Here is a 19,311-nt window from a genome sequence, read left to right on the forward strand (position 1 = left end):
GAGTCTGGAGCAGTGGAAACGCATTCTCTGGAGTGATGAATCACGATTCACCATCTATCAGTCCGATGGACAAATCTGGGTTTGGCGTTTGCCAGGAGAACAGTACCTGCCCCAATGCATAGTGTCAACTGTAAAGTTTGGTGGAGGAGGAATAATGGTCTGGGGCTGTTTTTCATGTTTCGAGTTAGGCCCCTTTGTTTCAGTAAAGGGAAATCTTAACGCCACAGCATACAATGATATTCTAGACAATTCTGTGCTTAACTTTGTGGAAACAGTTCGGGGAAGGCCCTTTCCTGTTTCAGCATGAAAATGCCCCCATGCACAAAGCGAAGTCCATGCAGAAATGGTTTGTCGAGATTGGTGTGGAAGAACTTGACTGGCCTGCACAGAGCCCTGACCTCAACCCCATCGAACACCTTTGGGATGAAATGGAACGCCGACTGCGAGCCAAGCCAAATCGCCTAATATCAGCGCCCGACCTCACTAATGCTCCCCGCAGCAATGTTACAACTGTGGAAAGCCTTCCCAGAAGAGTGGAGGCTGTTATAGCAACAAAGGGGGAACCAACTCCATAATAATTCCCATGATTTTGGAATGAGCTGTTTGACGAGCACGTGTCCACGTACTTTTGGTCATGTAGTGTATATCACCAGTAGTACATTTACCGTTAACTACTATACTTTCTAATCTACATTGTTTGGTTATGGTAATTTCTGTTAATGCATTCAATATATTATTATTGCAGTCTTTTATCGTTGTGATTGTCGGAGTGGACACGGTGTTTGAGTGCACAACCTATGCTACATTCGTGAGAAAGTTTTGGTTTATTTCATTCCATTTACAAGTTTTGTCAATTTAGTCATTGTCTTATTTGTTTGGAGCTATCCTGTCAATGTTAAGTAAGGACTCGCACCTAATTATGCATAGAAGTAGGCCTATAGGCTGTGTACAAATGATAGTATTTCTGATTGGCTTAACACACAACCACTAATGAGCTGTTGAGCTTCTCAAAGTAATGTTTTTTTCTTCACCTCAAACAGCAAGCAAACAAAGTCTGTTTTTACATTCATTGAGAATGACAATAGTTCCTCGATGAATTTCAGAAATCTTTCCAGCTCTTCTTTTTGATAACCTATCAGTGTGAAAGGGAAAAATGTAATGCTCGGATCCAGTGGACACGTCATAAAATAGGTCTACCTGATTACTTCTTATCCCTTGTGCAAATAGCCTACAGCTGTGTCTGTCCCAAGCTCACTGGGCAGGAAACTCTGAGGGCCCAGAATATTTTATACAATGTTGGAAGTTTGCTAGTGCTCTATGGGCTGGACCCAAGTTAATAGTTTATCCAATGTTTCAAGTTCGTTGCAGACAGGCCATGCGTAGCCAATGTGATTTATAAGATATTTATTTTTTCAGGATATCTTCTACCTGCATGCTGCAAGGTTTTTATTTGTTGGCCTTATAGGCTATTTTTACATAGTTGGCAATAGAAGTTACATTTTAGGTTTGTATCATTCTCATTTAGATTTGGATAGAATTTTGATTAACCACATGCCAAGGATTTTATGATACTTAGACGTTATTATAAATTAAATTAAACTGTTCCACGAAAATGTACATAAAGAAAACCTTAACTGGCATGCAGATACACTTCCATTCAAAAGTTTGGGGTCACTTAAAAGTGTCCTTGTTTTTGAAAGAAAAGCAAAAAAAATTTTACATTAAAATAACATCAAATTTTTCAGAAATACAGTGTAGAAATTGTTAATGTTGTAAATAACTATTGTAGCTGGAAACTGTCTTTTAATATCTACATAGGCGTACAGAGGCCCATTATCAGCAACCACCACTCCTGTGTTCCAATGGCACGTTGTGTTAGCTAATCCAAGTTAATCATTTTAAAAGGCTAATTGATTATTAGAAAACCCTTTTGCAATTATGTTAGCACAGCTGAAAACTGTTGTACTGATTAAAAAAGAAATAAAACTGGCTTTCTTTAGACTAGTTGAGTATCTGGAGCATCAGCATTTGTGGGTTCGATTACAGGCTAAAAATGGCCAGAAACAAAGCACTTTCTTCTGAAACTCGTCAGTCTATTCTTGTTCTGAGAAATGAAGGCTATTCCATGCGAGAAATTGCCAAGAAACTGAAGATCTTGTACAACGCTGTGTACTACTCCCTTCACAGAACAGCACAAACTGTCTCTAACCAGAATAGAAAGAGGAGTGGGAGGCCCCGGTGCACAACTGAGCAAGAGGACAAGTACATTAGAGTGTCTAGTTTGAGAAACAGATGTTACTCAAACAATGTTCAAGGAATCACTTAGCCAGTGATTCAGTGTGATTACTCTGATTAGATGATGAATACCTCTGGGGAAAAATGTTTTCAGGAGTGTTTTCAGATTCACTGTTTTTCAATGTGGAAAAGCATCATTTCGATAAGAGCAATTTGTACTTGAGTAGATTCAGGACTCCAGAAAATAGAAACATCTTTGACTCAAGATTCTGTGTCTGTTTACTTTGCAAAGTTTTTAAAGAGAGGGAAGTGTGGGAAATGTATGTACATTTAAATATACACTGCTCAAAAAAATAAAGGGAACACTTAAACAACACAATGTAACTCCAAGTCAATCACACTTCTGTGAAATCAAACTGTCCACTTAGGAAGCAACACTGACAATGAATTTCACATGCTGTTGTGCAAATGGAATAGACAAAAGGTGGCAATTATAGGCAATTAGCAAGACACCCCCAATAAAGGAGTGGTTCTGCAGGTGGTGACCACAGACCACTTCTCAGTTCCTATGTTTTCTGGGTGATGTTTTGGTCACTTTTGAATGCTGGCGGTGCTTTCACTCTAGTGGTAGCATGAGACGGAGTCTACAACCCACACATGTGGCTCAGGTAGTGCAGCTCATCCAGGATGGCACATCAATGCGAGCTGTGGCAAAAAGGTTTGCTGTGTCTGTCAGCGTAGTGTCCAGAGCATGGAGGCGCTACCAGGAGACAGGCTAGTACATCAGGAGACGTGGAGGAGGCCGTAGGAGGGCAACAACCCAGCAGCAGGACCTCTACCTCCGCCTTTGTGCAAGGAGGAGCACTGCCAGAGCCCTGCAAAATGACCTCCAGCAGGCCACAAATGTGCATGTGTCTGCTCAAACGGTCAGAAACAGACTCCATGAGGGTGGTATGAGGGCCCGACGTCCACAGGTGGTGGTTGTGATTACAGCCCAACACCGTGCAGGACGTTTGGCATTTGCCAGAGAACACCAAGATTGGCAAATCCGCCACTGGCGCCCTGTGCTCTTCACAGATGAAAGCAGGTTCACACTGAGCACATGTGACAGAGTCTGGAAACGCCGTGGAGAACGTTCTGCTGCCTGCAACATCCTCCAGCATGACCAGTTTGGCGGTGGGTCAGTCATGGTGTGGGGTGGCATTTCTTTGTGGGGCCGCACAGCCCTCCATGTGCTCGCCAGAGGTAGCCTGACTGCCATTAGGTACCGAGATGAGATCCTCAGACCCCTTGTGAGACCATATGCTGCTGGAGGTCATTTTGCAGGGCTCTGGCAGTGCTCCTCCTTGCACAAAGGCGGAGGTAGCGGTCCTGCTGCTGGGTTGTTGCCCTCCTACGGCCTCCTCCACGTCTCCTGATGTACTGGCCTGTCTCCTGGTAGCGCCTGCATGCTCTGGACACTACGCTGACAGACACAGCAAACCTTTTTGCCACAGCTCGCATTGATGTGCCATCCTGGATGAACTGCACTACCTGAGCCACTTGTGTGGGTTGTAGACTCCGTCTCATGCTATCACTAGAGTGAGAGCACCGCCAGCATTCAAAAGTGACCAAAACATCAGCCAGGAAGCATAGGAACTGAGAAGTGGTCTGTGGTCACCACCTGCAGAACCACTCCTTTATTGGGGGTGTCTTGCTAATTGCCTATAATTTCCACCTTTTGTCTATTCCATTTGCACAACAGCATATGAAATTCATTGTCAATCAGTGTTGCTTCCTAAGTGGACAGTTTGATTTCACAGAAGTGTGATTGACTTGGAGTTACATTGTGTTTAAGTGTTCCCCTTATTTTTTTTGAGCAGTGTGTATATATATATATATATGCATGAAATATTGCACATTTAAATGTACTGTTTTGTGCACTCCTAACTACTGCATTGTCTTGTTTGTTTTGCCTCCAGGTTAGAAGATAATCAAAATAACAATAATTGACGAAGTTAACTGCAACAGTAATGCCATCCAACAAGTTTTCTTCAGCCATCATGGTTGAGAGTGACAAGATGACGGCAACAGTAAGTAGTGTTGGTCTCCATTTTTTTTTTACAGAGTGGCTGCGGAGCTGACTTTTCTGGACCTTTCTTCCTAACTGCTAAAAGTCCTGAAGCATGTGCTACTCGTAGAGAACAGGCTACTCTGGTGAATGGTGCTTTTTTAATAGTTAGATCAAAGCTGAATCAATGTCTGCAAAATCACATAATAATAGCATTGTACATAACAGAACCAAATATAATAGCAAAGTATAATGTTACTGTAAGACAAAGAAACACCTAATTTCTAATGAGATTTTAGGATGATTGTTCTCTCGTGCGGCCACAACTCAACAGCATGCCACTAGGTCCAATTTTTGCTATGATTGAAACATTGAAACACAATCTGCTCTAAAATTTGCTCACTGTACATCATTTGAAAGAATGGTGGGGGGGAACATGTCGCACTGCTCAGAACATGTCAGGACAGGTCGCACTGCTCAGAACATGTCAGGACAGGTCGCACTGCTCAGAACATGTCAGGACAGGTCGCACTGCTCAGAACATGTCAGGACAGGTCGCACTGCTCAGAACATGTCAGGACAGGTCGCACTGCTCAGAACATGTCAGGACAGGTCGCACTGCTCAGAACATGTCAGGACAGGTCGCACTGCTCAGAACATGTCAGGACAGGTCGCACTGCTCAGAACATGTCAGGACATGTCGCACTGCTCAGAACATGTCAGGACAGGTCGCACTGCTCAGAACATGTCAGGACAGGTCGCACTGCTCAGAACATGTCAGGACAGGTCGCACTGCTCAGAACATGTCAGGACAGGTCGCACTGCTCAGAACATGTCAGGACAGGTCGCACTGCTCAGAACATGTCAGGACAGGTCGCACTGCTCAGAACATGTCAGGACAGGTCGCACTGCTCAGAACATGTCAGGACAGGTCGCACTGCTCAGAACATGTCAGGACAGGTCGCACTGCTCAGAACATGTCAGGACAGGTCGCACTGCTCAGAACATGTCAGGACAGGTCGCACTGCTCAGAACATGTCAGGACAGGTCGCACTGCTCAGAACATGACAGGACAGGTCGCACTGCTCAGAACATGACAGGACAGGTCGCACTGCTCAGAACATGTCAGGACAGGTCGCACTGCTCAGAACATGTCAGGACAGGTCGCACTGCTCAGAACATGTCAGGACAGGTCGCACTGCTCAGAACATGTCAGGACAGGTCGCACTGCTCAGAACATGTCAGGACAGGTCGCACTGCTCAGAACATGACAGGACAGGTCGCACTGCTCAGAACATGTCAGGACAGGTCGCACTGCTCAGAACATGTCAGGACAGGTCGCACTGCTCAGAACATGTCAGGACAGGTCGCACTGCTCAGAACATGTCAGGACAGGTCGCACTGCTCAGAACATGTCAGGACAGGTCGCACTGCTCAGAACATGTCAGGACAGGTCGCACTGCTCAGAACATGACAGGACAGGTCGCACTGCTCAGAACATGACAGGACAGGTCACTCTCCTACTATTACCAACAAAGTGACCAAATATCCACTGTTCATATGCACTTTTGTAATCCACTGGGGTTTCTGCCCCAAAACCACCACTCTGTGCAGCAATATCAATACGTTTTTCACAGCCATAAACTACATGTCCTCTTTCATATCACTTTGTAACTCAGTTGAGCTGCCTGGCTTTAGTGACATGGTATTACTGTATTACTAATGTGTTGTTATACATCTACGCGTTCCTATACTCTATTGGTGAACTGCAGTGCTTGGCACTTCTCAGTAAACAACCATCTTGTTTTCACCTTCAAAGTGTTTTTGTCAGACAACCACAGTTTTACACATCAGATGAGATATGCCTACTGCTCCAAGAGTTGAGATTCTTATCGCTCTCAGTGCCAGATAGCACGCCTACTGGTTCGACCACTAACACTCTCACACAAAACTGGATCATGAGACGCTGTGACTGAAAGTTTTGGTTGGATCAGTTTTGCCCTCAGATCCCCCTTTTCCATTCAGTAGAACAATATTTCTGCCCCGTTAGTTACATTAGAAAAAAGTTACTTCCAGGCAGCCCCAGTAGCATCCTTTGCCAGTTGGGTTTTGGCCTTCACTCCTGGATTATATACCCTTAGTACCATGCGTACGTTTAAAAATGTTGTTATAAGGACTATCTAGATAAATCTGCATATCATTGTAATAAATGATCTTCTGTGGTAGTGTTGGCTGTTACTCTATCCCAGAGTGAGTTAGTTCTTAACTACTATTCAGTGTGATTTATGGCTCAGAGCCCACACTAGTCTTTAGGGCATCAGGGAACTCTCTCTCCAATTCTCATCCTGTTGCTTCCGGTGTTACGTCGTTGTTGGAATGAGACCAAGGTGCAGCGTGGTAGGTGTACATTTTTCTTACATCACTGCTGGAGGAACCGAACCACCGATCGTCGCCGGAGGCTCCGGCCTGGGAACCCCTATTACATAGCGAAAGATATGGTTCCAATCTTTACGGTAGAAAAGCCAGGCTTTAAAAAGCTGCAGTTGACCACATATACTTGCGGCTTGGCAGCTGATTTCATGGAAGAAGCCCTGCTGCGATTATACACTGCCACCCGCGAAAGAGTCGCAGAGAAGCTGGCTAGTGTTTCTTATTCTTCCACCACAGCCGATCTATGGTCGAGCAGAACATCAGAGCCATACCTAAGTTTGACAGTCCACTACATAAATGAAGACTGGAAATGGCAAAATGTCTGCTTCCAGACGTCTTACTTCCTCGATTGATCATATGGGTGAATTAATGGCCCAGGATTTCAAAAGACTCTGGCATCGTGGAAGATGAACGAAGACCGACAGGTGTGCATGACAACTGACAGCAGGAGCAACATGATAAAAGCATTGTGCTTGAGCAACTGGACCCGCCTGCAGTGCTTTGGGCACAGGCTTCACCTCGCCATCGGTAAATGTTACATTGGATAATTAAAGTGCATTCAAAAAAGTTATGTTCAGGCCAGCTGTAGGCTAATGTGTAAGTAGTTGTCATTCTGACAATCCAATAGCAAATAACCACAGGCCGGTTTAATTATAACAACAAATTAACTAAATTAATACATTTTCAATCAAAATGATTATATAAATTACTTATTCAAACAGCTAGTGGTCAAACATTCCTAAACAATAGAATAGACGTGGGGGGGGGGTTGTTAATTTGTTTTGCACAAATAGACCAAAATAGATATATTAGATATATTAGACCACAAATAGATATATATATATTATATATATACTGAATCATCTGAACCTCATTAAAAATGGAGATATTACTTTTAGGCCATATTGCCCAGCCCTACAGCCATGTATGCATTATTTAATCAATTATACAATCATACAATCAATTTGAAAAAACAGCATAGCGGTAATAATTGATTTGAATGGTAAATCTCTATTGATTAACTGGGTAAATGAAGATTTAGCCTAGGTCTATTCACAATACAGGTGAATTCATACTATTCAATAGGAGAGTGTGCATGCATTCAGTTATTGAGGGGCGGCAGGTAGCCTAGTGCTGAGAGCGTTGGGTCAGGAACCGAAAGGTTGCTAGATTGAATCCCCGAGCTGACAAGGTAAAAATGTGTCGTTCTGCCCCTCAACAAGGCAGTTAACCCACTGTTCCTAGGCTGTCATTGTAAATAAGAATTTGTTCTTAACTGACTTGCCTAGTTAAATAAATTTTCAATTAAAAAAATAATTGAGCTTGTTTTAGCTGATTTCATGAGGCTACAGATGACAAACAATACTTCCGATTTAAGACTTGTTTTATTGGAAACTGCTAGGAGAACATATTGTTTTATTGTATAACATTTGCATAGGAGAAGCGATCTCTTCTTTTATAAAAGTGTATGTTGTCTCTCAGAAAGTAATGACATCATTCACATGGCTGTGGAATCTGACATTGTGGCCATGGAATCTAGTGGAAAGCAGACGGGAGGCGAGGGAGACGAAGAAGTGAATTACTTTTTGTTGGCGAGGGAGACAAAGTCAATTAATAACGTTTTTGGTGACAATCAGCTTTGAAATCAGAATATTTTGCATTATTTTTTGCATATTATCACAAACAAAGTAGTAGGTAGTGAATTCAGCTGTAAACTAGGAAGGAAAGTTAGCCTACAATTAAAGCTGAAAGATAGCGGCATTGTCTTGCATTGTAAAAGTGTTCTAGCCTGTATGGACATTGTTTTGCGAAAAGTAATGAACAGTTTCAACATTTCTACATATGGTGTTGCGTTATTCAAGTGTGTTAATTTCTGTGCAGCATGAGTGGGGAGGTAACAATGCAGCCCAGGCAGCTCTAACAATGAATGAGGAAGTGGAGCAGGTACTTTGCGCCACTGCGCTGATAGACAGACTTGATCCTCTCAATGGCGAGAAACACATTTGACAGAAGTACTGAACGTAACAAAAATTCTAGTACCAAATGTATTATTTTTTTTTTTTATTAAAAAAGTGCAGTAGTTTCGGTATACCTTGGAACACTAATGTACAGTGACACCCTGGGAAATGCCATATGGGTTTCTACATGCTTTTACAATAGGAGTTTTTTTTAATCATTCATTTAATCATGCCTGGCAAACTGGTTCTCAACTATGTGAACCTGTGATCCCAGATAAGAATGATATTGTTCTATGGAAAGCAGTGAAAGCACAGACATGGTATTCACAGGTGTATAGTTTATGTAATTCCGCTTTAGGGTTTTCTGTAACGCTGTTATCTTGGTGTCTTTGTGCCAAGCCAGGGGAGCCAGTCTAGACTTTGAAAATGAGAGTAACTGACGTCAGCTAAGCACATTGACATGGCAAGCCAGTGCCTCATGTTGTAAATGTGTCTGGAAGGTGTGTGTGCTTGTGTGTTATTCCTTGCCATGTGTGTGTGCTATACTGTAGGTCAGGTATGGGTCCATTGAAAGGGAGTATCTCTCTCCAACTGAGTCTATTCCTTCCTAATCTCTCCTTTGTTTCCTGTCTCTGTGTCCAACCCAGAAAGCAATTCAAGGGCTGAGGTGTCAGGGAAGCAGAGATACTTAAAGGGCTCCTAGCCACCTGGTGTGAGCCCCAGCCTTTAGTTTCCCCTCATACTTTGTTCTCCTTTTACAAAAGCAGAGGCTGTGGCAGAGCCTTGTCTGGGCCCCTTCAGTTTGGGCTGGGGGGTGAAGATGTACTTTGTCAGGGAAGATTTATTTGAGCACGTTTGAGTGGGCAGAACAGACGGATGGACGGACAGACAGATCAACCAAAGGTCTTGCTCTTAATCTGTCAACACACTTTTAATCAATCCACACGTGCATTGTCTTATGTCAGACACTGTTTCCATAGCCGTCTGCACTGAGATGTTGCCTGAGCCTCTCCTAGCCAGATGTGGGGCTGAGAGGGAAGGAGGGGTGAAAGGGTGCAGACAGGAGGGTAGGGAGGGGCAAGGGGGGTTGCAGACGAAGTGTTGACAGGTGTAGAGGGGTTTCCTGGTCTGGAAGAAGGTGTCTCTCGCTTCTAATCTCACTAATGAGAGAAACTCTGGCACTGACCTGCTGTCTCTCTCTTTCTTTCCCCCTCTCTAGTTCTCTCTCGCTACCTTTGCCCCTGTGGCCTTAATAATCCCTCTATCCACGGTGCATTGAATGCTTTAGGGTCTATAGCTGTACTGTGTCGTGCTCTACTTTGTTATACTGTGCTGTGCTGTGTGGCCCAGGTTGGCTTAGGTGAGGTGTGATTTGAGCTGACACGCGGTTGGAGGTGTGTGAGAAAGAATCTCACTGCCTGAGTGCTGCCTGTGATAGAGGGGGGGTGAGAGAGAGGTCAAGAGAGAGGGAGAAACTACTTATTTCTTTGTATAGCGTTTGTATTGCAGTGCTGGTTTCCCAGAGTGAGAGAGTGCACAGTGTGTGGTATGTCATTGAACTATGCTCAGCTCTACTGTGCTGCTGTGCAAGGTTGGCTGTGTTAGCTTTGGCAAGTGACTGTGCCACTGGAGGTCAGCTATGGCGGTAAGGGAACCGTGACTCAGACTGGCATTCCAGAGGAAGATTCCTGATATCCCACAACCGCATGCATTGTTCCCAAGGCCAAGGGCTTACGCTTCCTGAGGAGGAAGCCTGCCAATGGGGTGAAGGCCCTTAACTCTCTCACCCCCAACTCCCTGACTGTCTCCCCCTCAGGGAGTTCCACCTCTCTCACCCCCAACTCCCTGGCTGTCTCCCCCTCAGGGAGTTCCACCTCTCTCACCCCCAACTCCCTGGCTGTCTCCCCCTCAGGGAGTTCCACCTCTCTCACCCCCAACTCCCTGGCTGTCTCCCCCTCAGGGAGTTCCACCTCTCTCACCCCCAACTCCCTGGCTGTCTCCCCCTCAGGGAGTTCCACCTCTCTCACCCCCAACTCCCTGGCTGTCTCCCCCTCAGGGAGTTCCACCTCTCTCACCCCCAACTCCCTGGCTGTCTCCCCCTCAGGGAGTTCCACCTCTCTCACCCCCAACTCCCTGGCTGTCTCCCCCTCAGGGAGTTCCACCTCTCTCACCCCCAACTCCCTGGCTGTCTCCCCCTCAGGGAGTTCCACCTCTCACCCTCTTCCGGTCTCAGCCCGGTGTTCAGCCTAAAGATGTTGGACAGATGCTTTAACTCTGTATCTCTCTGTTATAGTTTTTTTTGTGGTCTTGTTTTATTTTGGTGTGTGATCCTATAGCTACCTCTGCATCGATTTCACAGCTGGAACTAACATTCTTCTCCTTTACCTTTAATCAAGTCAGCAGATCCCATCACTCTCACTGTTAACCCCCCCCACACACACACACACATATGCATACTGTAAAACTTAAATTAAACGGCAAGTCTCAAATAGCCACCTGCCCCTTTTATTAGCTTGGCAACGGCACACATTTCAGCAAATAAACGGCTGTTTCAAAATAAACGGTGGGTTAATTGTTTACGAGGTTTAATGTTTTATTTGTAACATTCAGTTATGACTGGAAAAATGATTGCAATCAGCTTATTTTTTGGGCCAGTAATAAACTGCTAGCCATTGGCTCCTAACAGCTGAGAACTGCTAGCTAACTGATATTCACAAAAACAGTCAACAACTTTGGGAGTACAGAGCCGTAGAAATTGGCAGAAGTAAGCACTGTCAAAGAGGAGAATAATTATTCTCAATACATTTTTGTATATTTTTTAAATATAGGCATACTAAGACAACACAAACGTGACACTGTGTAAATGATAACACATTAGTGCAGGAAATGAAGAAATTAATTAAAATGCTGAAAGTGAATGCTGGAATTAAACATGAACTATGAAAATGAGCAAAAGTTGTGTGCACTAAGGAAATAAGTTAGAGGACTGGCTCAAATAAGTGCCTATTGTGTTCAGTGATTTAAGCAAATAAACGCCTGGGCTGTTAATTGAAGTTTTACAGTACCTTAGTTCACAACACTTTCTATTTCCCCTAAATACTTATTAGCTACAGTTCAATAAAGGAGTGTTGTTTTAACCTAAACTTTACTTAAGTTTGTTTTTACTCTTAGATTCTACAGTCATCCAGGGCTTACATTTCTGACTTAGAATATGTGGACAACTACAAATGCCCAGGTGTCTGGTTAGACTGTAAACTCTCCTTCCAGACATTAAGCATATCCAATCCAAAATGAAATCTAGAATTGGCTTCCTATTTCGCAACAAAGCATCCTTCACTCATGCTGCCAAACATACCCTCGTAAAACTGACTATCCTACCGATCCTTGACTTCGGCGATGTCATTTACAAAATAGACTCCAACACTCCACTCAACAAATTGGATGTAGTCTATCACAGTGCCATCCGTTTTGTCACCAAAGCCCCATATACCATCCACCACTGCGACCTGTATGCTCTCGTTGGCTGACCCACGCTTCATATTCGTCGCCAAACCCACTGGCTCCAGGTCATCTATAAGTCTTTGCTAGGTAAAGCTCCGCCTTATCTCAGCTCACTGGTCACCATAGCAACACCCACCCGTAGCACGCGCTCCAGCAGGTATATTTCACTGGTCATCCCCAAAGCCAATTCCTCCTTTGGCCGCCTTTCCTTCCAGTTCTCTGCTGCCAATGACTGGAACGAATTGCAAAAATCACTGAAGCTGGAGACTCATATCTCCCTCACTAACTTTAAACATCAGCTGTCAGAGCAGCTTACCGATCATTGTATCTGTAAATAGCCTACCCAACTACCTCATCCCCATATTGTTATTTTCTTTGCTCCTTTGCACCCCAGTATCTCTACTTGCACATTCATCTTCTGCACATCTATCACTCCAGTGTTAAATTGCTAAATTGTAATTATTTCGCCACTATGGCCTATTTATTGCCTTACCTCACTAATCCTACTACATTTGCACACACTGTATATAGACTTTTCTATTGTGATATTGATTGTACATTTGTTTATGCCATGTGTAACTCTGTGTTGTTTTTGTCGCACTGCTTTGCTCTATCTTGGCCAGGTTGCAGTTGTAAATGAGAACTTGTTCTCAACTGGCCTACCTGGTTAAATGAAGGTGAAATAAAAATGAGTATCTCCTCAGTTTAGTCCCTTGAGCTCAGAAAAGTCAAGGAGGCTTATAGGGCGACCACACGCGAGCGTTGCAAAATAAATGTAGAAATCCATGTTATTCAATTATTGCACCCACACTGCTCGCGCGCGCCAACGAGCATTTACGTTGCCAAGGGCTAAAATAGAAGTCATTCCTATTTCTGACGTAGATCGCGCTGCAAGTCTTGACTCTCCTATCTCCTCATTGGTTTATAGAAGCAGGTACCCACGTGCTATCTCCTCATTGGTTATACCCACGTGGCTGATTGAAAGACTAAATGTTTTGCCGTTGTCGTGGTAATACTATGAAAGTTTTGATGCCATCCACCAAGTTCTAAGTTCAACGATGAAAAGGCCTGGCAGGAGGAGAGATGACTAGAAATGATTCGGTTGACCGTTTTGTGTGTGGATTAATTGTCGGATTAGAGGACCTTGTGCATTTCAGGTAAAATAACAACTCAATGTTAATATCCCTGGACACATTAGCTAGCAACAGCAAGCTAGCTAAATAGGACAAATTAGCTAGCAAGTGCAAGCTAACTAGCTAAATTGCCATAAATGTTTAATGCTTTTCGACCTGTCCACAAAATAATGTAATTGATTCAGAGATTGGTTTGATATTTTAACCTGCGTGTCGTGATCGCGTTTGGTGTAGGGGGACAAAATATATTTATGCACGCGCGCAGCCGGTTTGGGTTCCGTGTTAGGGTAAAAAAAACAATGCTGCAGTTGATGCTGCAGAAGCCCCACATCTTTAGCTGGCATTTGGCAAAGCACTGGAGTCTTGCGGTCCCATTTAAATCAAATCAAACTTTATTTGCCACATGCGCCGAATACAACAAGTGTAGACTTTACCGTGAAATGCTTACTTACAAGCCCTTAACCAACAGTGGAGTTCAAGAAGAAGAAAATATTTACAGAGTAGGATAAGATAAAAAGTAACACAATAAGAATAACAATAATGAGGCTATATACAGGGGGCACCGGTACCGAGTGAGTGTGCAGGGATACAGGCTAGCTGAGGTAATCAAAATAGATGGCATCATGAGGTAGGAAAATTATGTGGATATATTGAAGCAACATCTCAAGACATCAGTCAGGAAGTTAAAGCTTGGTCGCAAATGGGTCTTCCAAATGGACAATGACCCCAAGCATACTTCCAAAGTTGTGGCAAAATGGCTTAAGGACAACAAAGTCAAGGTATTGGAGTGCACATCACAAAGCCCAGACCTCAATTTAAAGGCAATGTTACCAAATACTAATTGAGTGTATGTAAACTTCTGACCCACTGGGAATGTGATGAAAGAAATAAAAGCTGAAATAAATCACTCTACTATTATTCTGACATATCACATTCTTAAAATAAAGTGGTGATCCTAACTGACCTAAGACAAGACAGGGAATGTTTACTAGGATTAAATGTCAGGAATTGTGAAAAACTGAGTTTAAATCTATTTGGCTAAGGTGTGTGTGTAAACTTCCGACTTCAACTTTACATATCTTAGATCACCTTTTGCAAAACTTTAAATGCAAATGTTATCAGTGAATACACATTCAGTGTTAAGTGTTTTGTTCCCAGAATATTAACACATTGTTTTAATCAGAAGATAAAGGTGTGCAATTGTGTTCATTGTTTCGGGCAATCAGTAAATACTACTGCACGAAATTCTAAATCATTCCATCAGTGTCATAACATGTCATACCATGTACATGGTTCCCTAACTGGTTGCCCGCATGCCGAATTTGCAAAACATTATCGTTGATGGATTGTGATGATACATATGAATGAATCCTGAACACGATGTGCTTGTTTTTTGTTTTATTTTTTACAGGAATAGTATTTGATTTGATGTGTATGAAATTGTTGTGTAACATATGCATAAAGGGAGAGTAATTGCCCATAATTCTTCACCTTTGCATAGTTGTACTTTTAGTAGTATTTATTAGGATCCCCAGTAGCTGTTGCCAAGGCAGCACCTACTCTTCCTGGGGTTCAAACAGGGTTAGACATTTGTATCATCATTAGTGACTGCAGAGAAAATGTATTGATCTCCTGGGATTTTTTAAAACACAGACTAACTTTCTGTTTTGTCTGCTTGGACTCTAGATAAATATGGTTGCGTTAATCTTTTTGCTGGCAGTCGTGTTGTTTTGGGAATGTATTTGAAATTTTGACAGTACAACTTCATTTTGAAAACACATTTACTGTTTTGCAAAAGAACACAGAGTGGATTGTTTTGAAAATTGAAAACATAGTTCCAAAAATGCTTGTACGCGATTGAGAAAAACTAATGTTGTATTAGTGGAAGAATTAGCAGAGGACGCTGGGTCATGTGATTTATAGACCCACAATGCTATTGAAGCCACGGCGAGAGAGAATGCCTAATTTTTCATTACTCCTTTACTGGCAGTCTCTCTAGATAAAAGGGTGTAATTCAAGGGGAAGAGATGAGTGCTGAAGTGGGACACAGGCACCACAGCTGAGTCATTCAAGTCTAGCAGTCCAGACACGTTTGATTCTTGCCACGAGACTGACACCATTTCTGAATCTGCATAATTTCTTACATACTGTACATACACCAATCATGAACAGTGAAAGCACATATAGCACACTTAGACAGGAAATTACTGTCCTTAGCTTGACTTGCTAATATGCACGTTTTCTGAAGAATGCTCTGAGCTTTTTTGATGAAAAATGTTGTTGTGTGATGTTATGTAGGCTATATTTGTTAGGTGGGGTGGTTTGTGATGGAAGCGGACTGGTCAATAGGTAGTTGGCTGCTGTTGTGTGTTTGAAGTGGTTTGTTTGGACTGTTTTGCTGTTTTTTAACTGAGTTGATAGCACATCTTCTGTCGTCCCCAGGCTGAGGTGAATGGGGACATTCCTGCAGCCGAGGGACCATCAGAGAACGACAGTGGCGCAGAGATGACCAATGAGAACAGCCCGCTGACCGCTGCTGAGCCGCCCTCCCCCTTCAGCCCCAAGCAGAACGGAGACGCTGCCTCACCTGCAGGTCAGGAACACATACAACACTGATAGTAGCAACCATGCATGGCAGCAAGACTGGAAAGGGGCATTTAAAATATTTTAAGCTTTCTAGTTGGTTTACAGTAGAGCTAAGTGATGAACACAAATGTATGTTATTTTTCTGTTTTTAAACAACTACTGTAATTGACTTGACATCACATACATACTCATACGTAGATACACACACACACACACACACACACACACACACACATACACTCATATACACACAAACACACACACGCACTGCCCAACTCTCTACTCCTCCAGACTCTGCACATAGTGCTGCAGTTTCTCTAGAGATAAATCAGATTAAGCCCGAACTGTGTAATGTAGTAGGCAGTTGTAGCTTCCGACAGGCCAATATTCTACATAGTTTAGCGTAGAAAATGGTTTAATTAACCCATTAGTCTAAACCCTGTCTAAACTGGGGGAGGGGGGGTTCTACTGAGCTATATGGAATTGTTTTAAGAAAGTCATACCAAGGATCATTATGTTATTTTATTTCGAATTTTAAGAGCCCTTGAAGTATAAAAAAAATATACAGTACCAGTCAAATGTTTGGACACACCTACTCATTCAAGGGTTTTCTTTATTTTTACTATTGTCCACATTGTAGAATAATAGTAAAGACATCAAAACTAGGAAATAACACATATGGAATCATGGAGTAACCAAAAAAGTGTTAAACAAATAAAAATATATTTTATATTTGAGATTCTTCAAAGTAGCCACCCTTTGCCTTGATGACAGCTTTGCACACTTCTCTCAACCAGCTTCACCTGGAAAGCTTTTTCAACAGTCTTGAAGGAGTTCCCACATATGCTGAGCACTTGTTGGCTGCTTTTCCTCCACTCTGCGGTCAAACTCATCCAAACCATCTCAATTGGGTTGAGGTCAGGTGATTGTGGAGGCCAGGTCATCTGATGCAGCACTCCATCACTTTCCTTATTGGTCAAATAGCCCTTACACAGCCTGGAGGTGTGTTGGTCATTGTCCTGTTGAAAAACAAATGATAGCCCCACTAAGCGCAAACCAGATGGTATGGCGTATCGCTGCCGAATGCTGTGGTATCCATGCTGGTTAAGTGTGCCTTGAACTCTAAATAAATCACTGACAGTGTCACCAGCAAAGATCCGCACACCATCACACCTCCTCCTCCATGCTTCACAGTGGGAACCACACATGCGGAGATCATCCATTCACCTACTCGGCATTTCACAAAGACACGGCTGTTGGAACCAAAAATCTCAAATTTGGACTCATCAGACCAAAGGACAGATTTCCACCGGTCTAATATCCATTGCATGTGTTTCTTGGCCCAAGCAAGTCTCTTCTTATTGGTGTCCTTTAGTAGTGGTTTCTTTGCAGTAATTTGACCATGAAGCCCTGATTCACACACTATTCTCTGAACAGTTCATGTTGAGATGTGCCTGTTACTTGAACTCTGTGAAGCATTTATTTGGGCTGCAATTTCTGAGGATGGTAACTTTAATGAAATTATCCTCTGCAGCAGAGGTAACGCTGGGTCTTCCTTTCCTGTGGCAGTCCTCATGAGAGCCAGTTTCATCATAGTGCTTGATGGTTTTTGCGACTGCATTTGAAGAAACTTTCAAAGTTCTTGAAATGTTCTGGATTGACTGACCTTCATGTTTTAAAGTAATGATGGACTGTGGTTTCTCTTTGCTTATTTGAGCTATTCATGGCATAATATGGACTTGGTCTTTTACCAAATAGAGCTATCTTCTGTATACCACCCCTACCATGTCACCACACAACTGATTTAAAAAAAAAAATAATAATAATAATTTAATTTCACCTTTATTTAACCAGGTAAGCTAGTTGAGAACAAGTTCTCATTTACAACTGTGACCTGGCCAAGGCAAAGCAGTGCGACACAAACAACAACACAAGAGTTACACATGGAATAAACAAGCGTACAGTCAATAACACAATAGAAAAAAAGAAAGTCTATATACAGTGTGTGCAAATGGTTGGCTCAAACGCATGAACCTTTTCACATGTGAGTTCCAAATATCTCTAACGGTCGCACCAGCGCGAGTTGTTTTATGCACGTGATGTCAGAATGCACTCACTGTTCCAAAATGTGATTATTACACAACAGGACAGTTAACACACACTGCCTGCTAATTATCTATAGGCTGTTTCAACTTGTCATTTTCCAATTATTTTCTAACAAGTTGTATTTTCTAACAACAGTTTGAATTGAGGTGTGTCCTGCCTCCTCATTAATTCACACAGAAGTAGTCCATTTCAACATTGCGGGCAATTTATGTTTGAGGCTTTACTGAGCTGGATAAACTTCTCTCTTCCAGGAGAACCCACCGCACTTCACTCATGTTTGTGCAGATCAAGTATGAGTATATTTGCTCTGTCTTGCAAGAATTTGAATGTTTTCTTGCTGGCGCTCGCTTTGCCTACCTTATTGTTTTCCTTACACATAATAACTTAGGAACGCACACATGTCCAATCAAAGTAAGTTCCTTATTTTCTGTATATCGTGTTGTCGTTTCTACTATAGGCACATACAGTATGTACAGTTGAAGTCAGAAGTTTACATACACTTAGGTTGGAGTCATTAAAACAAATTTTTTCAACCCCTCCACAAATTTCTTTTTAACAAACTATAGTTTTGGCAAGTCGGTTAGGACATCTACTTTGTGCATGACACAAGTCATTTTTCCAACAATTGTTTACAGACAGATTATTTCACTTATAATTCACTGTATCACAATTCCAGTGGGTCAGAAATGTACATACACTAAGTTGACTGTGCCTTTAAACAGCTTGGAAAATTCCAGAAAATGATGTCATGGCTTTAGAAGCTTCTGATAGGCTAATTGACATCATTTGAGTCAATTGGAGGTGTACCTGTGGATGTGTTTCAAGGCAAGTATAAACACCATGGGACCACGCAGCCGTCATACCGCTCAGGAAGGAGACGCGCTCTGTCTTCTAGAGATGAATGTACTTTGGTGCAAAAAGTGCAAATCAATCCCAGAACAACAGCAAAGGACCTTGTGAAGATGCTGGAGTAAACAGGTACAAAAGTATATATCCACAGTAAACCGGGTCCTATATCGACATAACCTGAAAGGCCGCTTAGCAAGGAAGAAGCCACTGCTCCAAAACCGCCATAAAAAAAGCCAGACTACGGTTTGCAACTGGACAAAGATTGTACTTTTTGGAGAAATGTCCTCTGGTCTGATGAAACAAAAATAGAACTGTTTGGCCATAATGACCATTGTTATGTTTGGAGGAAAAAGGGGGAGCTTGCAAGCCGAAGAACACCATCCCAACTGTGAAGCACGGGGGTGGCAGCATCATGTTGTGGGGCTGCTTTGCTGCAGGAGGGACTGGTGCACTTCACAAAATA

General features: G+C 42.7%; 1 protein-coding gene across 2 annotated transcripts in view; it reads left to right on the forward strand.

The window, feature by feature from the left end:
* LOC129860961 (DNA (cytosine-5)-methyltransferase 3B-like) overlaps positions 1 to 19,311 on the forward strand; it is an 81,674-nt gene that overhangs the window by 4,855 nt on the left and 57,508 nt on the right. For both annotated transcript variants that reach the window (XM_055931931.1, XM_055931932.1), the window contains exons 2-3: positions 4,197 to 4,307; positions 15,750 to 15,900. In XM_055931931.1, coding sequence (XP_055787906.1) covers positions 4,248 to 4,307; positions 15,750 to 15,900 — 211 coding nt within the window. In that variant the 5' untranslated portion in view covers positions 4,197 to 4,247. The remainder of the gene's footprint in view (positions 1 to 4,196; positions 4,308 to 15,749; positions 15,901 to 19,311) is intronic.

Source organism: Salvelinus fontinalis, chromosome 8 (genome assembly GCF_029448725.1).
Source record: "Salvelinus fontinalis isolate EN_2023a chromosome 8, ASM2944872v1, whole genome shotgun sequence".
Classification (NCBI taxonomy): domain Eukaryota; kingdom Metazoa; phylum Chordata; class Actinopteri; order Salmoniformes; family Salmonidae; genus Salvelinus; species Salvelinus fontinalis.